Raw genomic sequence first — 9,511 nt, forward strand, 5'->3', positions numbered from 1 at the left:
CAGACGCTGCATCGGACGCACTGATCGCGAATACCGGACGCGTCCGGTCGCTATACCGGACGTGTCTGGTAGCTGCCTGATCGCCACATGTCCTGCCGTTGCCTCCAACGGCTCTCTGACAAGACGACCGGACGCACAGTCCGAAACGACCGGATGCTCAACTGCTGCGTCCGGTCGAGTCCAGTAAGCCTCTAGGGCCGACCGGACGCGACGGTTAGAAACTGACCTGACGCTGAGCCTTAGCGTCCGGTCGAGTATAGTAAGCACCCACCGACGATCGGATGCGTCCGGTCACACTGGACCGGACGCTGCCAGCGTTTGATCGACTGCACTGCCGAACACTCCTCTTTCTGACTCACATGGCGACCGGACGGGTCCGATCGCTGAGTACGCCGCCAAATAGCGGACGTGTCCGGTCACCATACCGGACGCGTCCGGTCACTCTGTAACTAGCGCGACTCACTCCTTTTCATCACCAACTTCTTCTCCTTTGCAAATGTGCCAACAGCACCAAGTGTACACCATCATGTGTATGTGTGTTAGCATTTTCACAATCATTTTTCAAAGGATTAGCCACTCAACTTGCCACGCCACTCGATCCTAGCGACGATACAAAGTTAGATCCCTCGAGTGACACTAGATGACCGATATGCAAACAAGTTTGCTCCTCTTGATAGTACGGCCATCTATCCTAAATCCGGTCATAAACTTCTCTACAAACCTATGATCGGTGAAATGAAATGCCCTAGGTTATACCTTTGCCTTGCGCATTCAATTCCATCTCCTCCAATGTTGATGCAACACATGCACCAACATGATTAACAATGATATGATCCACTTCATATCGTCACGTGATCATATTGGTTCATCGATCTTGACTTCACTTGCTCTTCACCGTTGCCATCGTCCATCGGCGCCAAGTCTTGCTCAAGCTTCACTGCCACGCAGTTCATCACTTCAAAGCCTTCGACTTGCCCTTCACGCTTGCAACCGGTCCATCAAGCCAAGTCTTGTCTTGATCTTCTCCACCTTTGATCACATGACTCAATGTTATGTCTCATGTGCAATGAGCTCCTTCACCATCACATGTGTGAGCTTTGCAACATCTCCAAGCCATTTTCACCTTCATGGCATATGTTGCTCACACACATGTACCTGTGGACTAATTACCTATGTATCTCACATAAACACAATTAGTCCACATAGGTTGTCACTCAATTAGCAAAACTACACAAGGACCTTTCACACAGGTGGAGCAGGAGGAGCGCCGTCGCCTTGGCCTATGCTACAACTGCGACGAGAAGTACGGTTGTGGGCACAACCGCGTCTGCAAGCGGTTGTTCCTCCTCGACAGCATGGTGGAAGAAGATGACGCCGACGACGACGCAGCCGGGGATGCGACACCAACCACAGAGATGCCGGTCTTCTCCTTGCACGCGGTCACGGGCGTGCCGATCTGCGACACTATGCAGATCAAGGTGTCCCTGGGCGCCACCACCCTCATCGCGCTCCTTGATAGTGGCTCCACCCACAACTTCATCGCCGAGGAGGCGGCGCTGCGTACTGGGCTGCCTGTCCAGCCCCGACCGCGCCTCACGGCGACCGTGGCCAATGTCAAGAAGGTTGCCTGCCCCGGCGTGATCCGGAACACGCCGGTCACCATCGACAACACTGACTTCCACGTCGATCTCTTTGTCATGCCACTTGCAGGGTATGATCTGGTCCTGGGAACTCAGTGGATGGCCACCCTGGGACCGATCGTCTGGGACTTCGCCGAGCGCACCATGTCCTTCATGTGCCATGGGCGCGCCTTTTGCTGAATGGGTGTGTCGACGCCCAGTGCGCCGGGGCTCTGCCCCGCGACGGCCAGCGAGTCCCTCCTCGATGAGCTGCTGGCCTCCTTCGGGGATGTCTTCGCCGAGCCCACGGGACTGCCCCCCAAGCGCGCCCGCGACCACGGCATCGTCCTCCAGCCGGGCGCGCCGCCAGTAGCAGTCCGCCCGTACCGGTACCCGGCGGCCCACAAGGATGAATTGGAGCGGCAGTGCGCCACCATGATCGAGTAGGGCATCGTCTGCCGCAGCGACTCAGCGTTTTCGTCGCCGGTCATCCTCGTCAAGAAAGCGGACGGCTCATGGCGATTTTGCGTCGACTATCGGGCCCTGAACGCTCTCACCGTCAAGGATGCGTTCCCCATCCCCGTCGTTGACAAACTCCTCGACGAGCTCCACGGCGCGTGGTTCTTCACCAAGCTGGACCTACGGTCGGGGTATCATCAGGTGCGAATGCGGCCGGAAGATGTCCACAAGACGGCGTTCCGCACCCACGACGGCCTCTACGAGTTCTTGGTGATGCCGTTCGGGCTGTGCAACGCCCCGGCAACATTCCAAGCCCTCATGAACGATGTACTCCGGCCGTTCCTGCGTCGCTTCGTACTTGTCTTTTTTGACGATATTTTGATCTATAGCAAGACATGGGCGGATCATCTTCGCCACCTCTGCGTCATCCTCTCCGAGCTTCGGCGACACCAGCTCTGCGTCAAGCGCGCCAAGTGCGCCTTCGGCGTCGCCTCTGTCGTGTACCTCGGCCACGTCATCTCTGAGGCAGGCATCGCCATGGACCCGACCAAGGTGCAGGCCATTCACGACTGGCCAGTACCTCGCTCGGCGTGGGCGGTGTGTGGCTTCCTCGGCTTGGTGGGGTACTACCGCAAATTCGTCCACAACTACGGCACCATCGCCGCGCCGCTCACAGCCCTCCTCAAAAAGGATGGCTTCTCCTGGAATGAGGCAGCGGCCGTGGCGTTCGACGCGCTCAAGTCCGCGGTCACCTCAGGCCCGGTCCTCGCCATGCCGGACTTCGCCAAGACGTTCGTCGTCGAATGCGACGCCTTGTCGCATGGGTTCGGCGCGGTGCTCGTCCAGGACAGCCACCCGGTTGCGTTCTTCAGCCGCCCCGTCGCGCCTCGCCATCGCGCCCTCGCCGCTTATGAGCGGGAGCTCATCGGCCTCGTTCACGCCGTCCGACACTGGCATCCGTACCTGTGGGGCCGCTGCTTCCTCGTCAAGACGGACCACTACAGCCTCAAGTACTTGCTTGATCAGCGGCTCGCGACGATTCCCCAACACCACTGGGTGGGGAAGCTTTTGGGCTTTGACTTCTCTGTCGAGTACAAGCCTGGGACGACGAACGCGGTGGCCGACGCTCTCTCGCGACGCAACACGGCGGACGAAGGGTCCATACTGGCCCTCTCGGCCCCTCGCTTCGACTTCGTCACACGTCTCCGCCAGGCACAGCTCACCGACCCGGCCCTCGTCGCTATCCAAGATGAAGTGCGCGCGGGCTCCCGCGGGGCACCGTGGACGGTCGTCGACGACATGGTGCAGTTCGCCGGGCGCCTGTACATCCCACCGGACTCCCCCCTCGTTCAGGAGATCATGGCCGCTGTCCATGAGGATGGACAAGAAGGAGTCCAATGCACGCTTCACAGACTGCGCCACGACTTTCATTTTCCTAACATGAAGCAGCTCGTGCAGGATTTGGTGCGCGCGTGCGCCATTTGTCAGCGGTACAAGTCGGAGCACTTGCATCCAGCGGGCCTCCTCCTTCCGCTGCCCGTGCCACTGGGGGTCTAGACGTACATCACCCTCGACTTCGTCGAAGCTCTGCCTCGCGTTCGGGGCAAGTCGGTTATCCTTACGGTGGTGGACAGATTCAGCAAGTACTGCCAATTTATCCCCTTGGCGCACCCGTACTCCGCCGAGTCCGTCGCCCAAGCATTCTTCGCCGACATCGTCCGTCTCCATGGCGTTCCCCAGTCTATGGTGTCCGACCGTGATCCGGTCTTCACCTCAACGCGCCTGATGGGCACCAAGCTGCACATGCTCCACCGCCTTTGCCGCCCATTCACTATGGTGCTGCCGCTCTAGAGCCGGAACGGGCCGTCCGGTCGCGCCTGGCACGCGGTGTGCGCCAGGTCCTGGTGCAGTGGAAAGGGGAGTCGCCTGCCTCGGCTACATGGGAAGACGTGGCGCCGTTCGTCGCCAAGTATCGGGCCTTCCAGCTCGAGGACGAGCTGCTCCTCGAGGGGGGGAGAGATGTCATGTGCGGACGCATGTACACCAGGCGCCGGAGGGCCCGCGACGTACGCCGGGCTGCGAAACAAGCAGCACGTGCGGGGAGCACGCACGGTGACATGCAGGGCCAGGCCACCACTAGTGGCTAAGTTAGGAAAGATAGCGTAGCTTTCTATTTTCAGTTCCAAAATTCTAGGAGCGTTTAGCTCTGATCGGTTGAGACCGGTGGCCATATATTCCTGTAACCGCACATTGGTTAAGCAAGAAAGATTATTATCCCATCTAATCTCTCTCTCTCTCTCTCTCTCTCAACGAAAGCCTACGGCAGAGGGGCAAAACCTCGCCGGAGAAGACGGACCGAGGCTACGATCTCCATAGCCGAGGGCCAGCTACCCTAGGGCTCGACGCCCTTGACACTTTGAACTTTGCCAATTCGATACCTGATAGATCATTTTGAGACGAGTTAAGCCCCTGTTTGGAGTGCCAGAAACCAATACAGATGTAGAAGGAACGAGGTGTAAGAGGAGAGAAGACCCAGCGCTTATCATCGTTTATTCGTTTCTGAATCTATAGCCACTGGATCAGTCTGCAACCGAATTGTAGCCCTATTTATTATCTAGAAACTGTAATGAACAACACTTAGCATATAATTGAGAGATGCTGAAAGGATTGTGAAAAGGATCTGCATCAAATCCCAGTAATTTCAGCTAATTCACTCTGTTGTGTTAGCTATCTTTCAGTGATGTTGCGACATTGTTAATATTGCTCTCATTGAGGGCAATATGATGAACTGCTGGCTCAGCAAGCGGCAAAAAAACGTCTACAGTGCATCTCCAGCATTTCGATAAAACCACTTACAATCTCCTCTAACAACTATTTTAATTCCTAATCTATCCGCGCTCGTAAAAAATGGTGGTCTATCCGCGCTCGTAAGAATGGTGGTACCCATGCTCAAAGATACATGGACGACTGCGACTCCCTCCTTGTCTCCATAGGTTGATTAATAATCGGACCAATCTTTAAATGGGCTATGCCTTAATGGGCCGGTGCTGGGCTCGATCAGAAAGAAAGAAAAAGGAAAGGAAACCACGTTATCCTCTTTTCATCATAGACGGATACGGGACATACGGCCGGCTCAACACGCCTGAGGGCTGAGGGCTGAGCCTAACCGGGGCCTCCAGCCCGCTCCCGCTCCCGCTCCCGTCTTTTCTTTTGGCGACGAGCCGACGAGTCGACGACGGGCAACCGCCGCCGCGGCCCTAGGTCAGGCCGTCAGGTGCCCAGGTATCCGTCGGGCCTTTCTCCAGGCCCTTCCCCGTCGACAGCAACCACCAGGTATGCCAGCCCCTTCTCTTCCCTGCGGAACCGAGAACCCTAACTTAAGCTATTTGGCTATTTGTATTCGTAATATATCTGATCGAGTTGCAAGTGTATACTTCTATTATGCCTAACATGGTTTTGTTTGGTGATAGGTATCGGCTGAATCTGTAGGAAGGAACTGATATACAATAACTTCGTTTTGTTTGGCAATAGGTATCGACTGAACCCGTAGGAAGGAACTGATATACAATAATTTCTTGTTTTATATGCAAACTAATTGACAGGGAATTGCTTGGTTTAGCACAACACAACGGCGCATAGAAAATGTGATGTGGGTTTGATGGTGTTGTGGTTGAATTGCACATCGATGATTGGATTTGCCAACATTTTTGGTAGGCTGTAGCATAGCAGTGGACTACACAACGTGATCGAAAAAAAAAGAGTTACTTCCTGAAACAAAATACCCTGCACCAGCACTAATGTTGATTGATTTTGATAATATTATGAGAGATTAACTGTGTTGTCAAAGATCTTGTAGGCTTTATTTCTTCTTGCCTATTGTAGTAGCTACCCCAAATTCCGGTTCCGGTCCATCATATGTTGTCCAGCACACCAGATAGTTTAATAACAAGAGCTTAAGGATTTCCATTTAGGCACATATGCTGACAAATCTGTTTGGTTCAGTGTGCAGCATTGCTAAATAACTTACAGTCTAACGGAAAGTGTACATTATGATGACTTGAATACTTTGTGCTTGGCATTACTGCATGATGACTTGAATTATCAGAATCATAGTCGTAGCTAATACGCTCAGAGGTTGAACATTCTTGGGTAGTCTCAACCCAGTGTCATGATAATCAGAAGGGATGTGCTTCTGCAAGTTATGGAATTCTTTTTGTATAAACCATGCCATTAACTGCAAACGATGCTTAGATAGCTGAACAATAGGTTTTGTAATTTTGTCATTCTCAATTATATGTTAGCAGTTACATTTCTACATTTGTGTTTAGTTTGCAGTCTGTATGAAACTTTTTTGCTTTATATGTGTTATACACGCGCTATTCTGATCTCTTATTGTTTCTGTTAATACTGCAGGTATCAAATCAAACTTCTGCGCACTTATGGAGGCTTTAATTTCATGTATAAAAAACATGGTAAGTTTACTCTATATATTATTATTATAGGGTTGTTGCATGTATGCAAATTTTAGTACAACCGATATTATGTGGCTTGAAGGAGATGGAAACCAGTCAGATGCCCAAGTCAGGGATTCCGGATTCATCAGAAACTGGGACCGGAGATCAGTCAAAATCCCATGGAAAATCATGTTAACCCAGAAAAGGAAACTGATGAAACTCCAGTAGCTGAGGTTAACCAAGAGCCTGTGGAAACATGTCAGGGCGCAGTGGTGGAAGCTGATATTATCCCAGAAAAGCAAGCTGTTCCAGAGGCAGGCTTAGAGGTTAATGAAGAACCTACGGAAACATGCCAGGAAACAGCTGCAGAATCTGATGTTAACCCAGAGAAGCGAACTTCTGATCCAGGTGTTATTTACCGCTGCAGAAAATGCCGGAGAATGCTTGCAACACAAGAATTTGTTGTTACCCATGAAGTAGGTGCGGGTGGCAAGAGCTTCAGAGCAGGAAAGCAGTCTAATGTGCATGAGGATGGCGAAAAACCAGAATGTCCATGCATCTTCGTGGAGCCCATGAAGGGGATGCAAACTGGTCAGTTTTCCAGCATGATGTTTTACCTCTTGTTTTTAGAGCATTGTCATGAAATCTCTGATGTTCTCATCTGCTCCATGTTTTATTTGCAGTGGAAGAAGGTTATGTTGCGAACAAGCTCTTTTGCATGGGATGCAAAGCTCGTCTGGGACAATTCAACTGGGCTGGTATGCAGTGCAGCTGTGGAGCCTGGGTGATTCCAGCATTCCAGCTGACCAAAAGCAAGATCGACAAATGTTCAATGTAACACCAGGCAATTGGGTGAAGTTTTAATCCCTTAGCAGTGATGTTACAACATATATATGTAGCTAGGAAACAGTATCGTTTAGACATGTATAGGCACTCTGGCAGTTGGTTAAGTGGTTATCAGCTGTTTAATCTGCTGCTGATGTTGTCATCCTGAGCATCAGCACGTGGGTTTTGCAACAACTAAAAAAGCTGAAACTAGGAAGCATTAGGCGGGCCCTCAGTTTACTGATTTGTTTTGCCCTGCTACTTAGTTCTTTGGTGAATTCATATGATAAGGCAAATCTCTTGAGGTGATCTATTGTCCTGAGATGGGTATGATATGATAAATGTGATGAGTGGGTCTATTTCCTTGAGATGGATACTATAATTCTGATCTGCTGATAACTAGTTACGAGGTTGCATTTCATACTGGTGCCCCGCTGTTGTTGTTACTCCAGGTGCTCGAAGCCAGCTATGGGATTGGAACGGAGCTTACTGTGTTGTTTTTTTATACTAGTATAAACTAAGTGTAATTGTTCGTCTTGCATTTTTTTCTTAAAAAAGGGCTAATACTTTGTACCTTTTTTTTTTCCATATACTAATAAAACCTGGAGCAAAGTTTCTGCCATCCTTTCGAAAACAATCATCGTGCTCTCGTCAACCAAACATTTACTTTACAAAAGAAATGAGATTTCATCGGCCAATGGAACCCCAGCCTTTCTTAACCGTTGCTGAATTTCATCATGATGCATAGGAAGAAAGGATTTTATGGGAGGCATTGCAGTAAGGAAGAAAAATTGTAGCGATGACATATTACACTAATTAATTAACAAACATATGTAACTCTAGACCTTTGACTGCAATTATATGCTATAGGAAGAAGATCACTGGTTTGATCTTCAATGTACTTTTATTTTTGAAGACCATTTTATGTCAAATTGTTCTTTTGTACGGGCTATTGTTTTCCTTGAAATATATCAGATACGAGTCACTCTTTTGAGTGTCTTTCTCAATAAAATAAAATAAAATAATAATCATCTAACCAAAAGTGATGGTCAATACATTTGGCTTACTGTGAAGATTGCAAACTTTGCAAGTACCATTGAGGTTGTTTGGATGCAAACGTGTCTTCCTATCCATGGAGGCATTATTCGAGAAAATTGCAATTTTAGTAGCTCAAACAATGCGCTTCGCAAAACTAGCATCCAAAACGTTGCTTTTGTAAAAAATGGCAGCAAAAACATTTTCTTTTTGTTTTCTTTACCATTTTTTCATTTTTCCTCCTTTCTCTTTATTTCTCCTAAAATCTGCCACCTGAAAGGACGAAACTGCCCTTGTGCTAATTGACGTGAGATCCGCCGCCGCTTGGGCAGCGCTGGTACCTTCTCATGCACAAAGCGGTTTGTTTCTTTAAGAGGTGTTTACTTGATGGAATCAAATCTTTGTCGAGGCAGTTCAGTTCAGGCTTGAGAGTGCTTCTTGAGGGGGCCAAAAATTATCGAGTAGTTTCAAAATTTACAATGAATACTTACAGGGGTGCAAGCTAAGTACATACAAACTATACTGAAACGGGGGAAAATGAATGGAATGGTTGTTTAAGTAATAAACTATTTTGTACGTAATTCGATTGTTCTCGCAATTAAAGCCAATCTCCCTACATCAATACGGGAAACCGCCGTAACAACCGTCACTCCGTTCACTGGCGTGCTGCACCGACGTACAGATCGGAGAAGTCGCCCATGCCGATGACGTCGTCCAGGCCCATACCCTCCAGGTACGGCGGCGTGCTGCTGATGACTGCCGAGCGCACCTCCGCCGCCACCGGGTACTGATAAGCGCCTTGCGGCCCAGCTCCGGCGGCAGCGGTCCTACTCCAGCCCCGGCGGCCGTCGTCATGTCGGCACGGGAGAGGCCTGTGCGGCGCCGGCGGCAGAGGAGCGGACCTCCCGGTGAGGCGCTGCACGAGGTCCTTGAAGCCGGCGGCGTCGGAGGTGACGAACTGCGTCTCGATGTAGGTCACCTTGACGCCGCCGCCGCGGCCGGTGACGTTCTTGTTGTCCATGCTACTAGATCTTCCGTCTTGGTTGAAACGAACTTGTGCCTGGAGCTGTCGTGGCAGCGTAGCGTACTGCACGCTGCTGATCGATCTTATCCGAGCGG

The 9,511-nt window shown here is 50.7% G+C and overlaps 1 protein-coding gene across 1 annotated transcript; it reads right to left on the bottom strand.

Annotated features, from left to right (window-relative positions):
• Positions 1–8,840: 8,840 nt before the first annotated feature.
• Positions 8,841–9,511, bottom strand: LOC136463087 (uncharacterized). Its single transcript, XM_066462119.1, has one exon. It carries the CDS (start codon positions 9,411–9,413, stop codon positions 9,048–9,050), a length of 366 nt encoding a protein of 121 aa, XP_066318216.1. The 5' UTR covers positions 9,414–9,511; the 3' UTR covers positions 8,841–9,047.

This window comes from Miscanthus floridulus, chromosome 7, assembly GCF_019320115.1.
Source record: "Miscanthus floridulus cultivar M001 chromosome 7, ASM1932011v1, whole genome shotgun sequence".
In the NCBI taxonomy this organism is placed as follows: Eukaryota; Viridiplantae; Streptophyta; class Magnoliopsida; order Poales; family Poaceae; genus Miscanthus; species Miscanthus floridulus.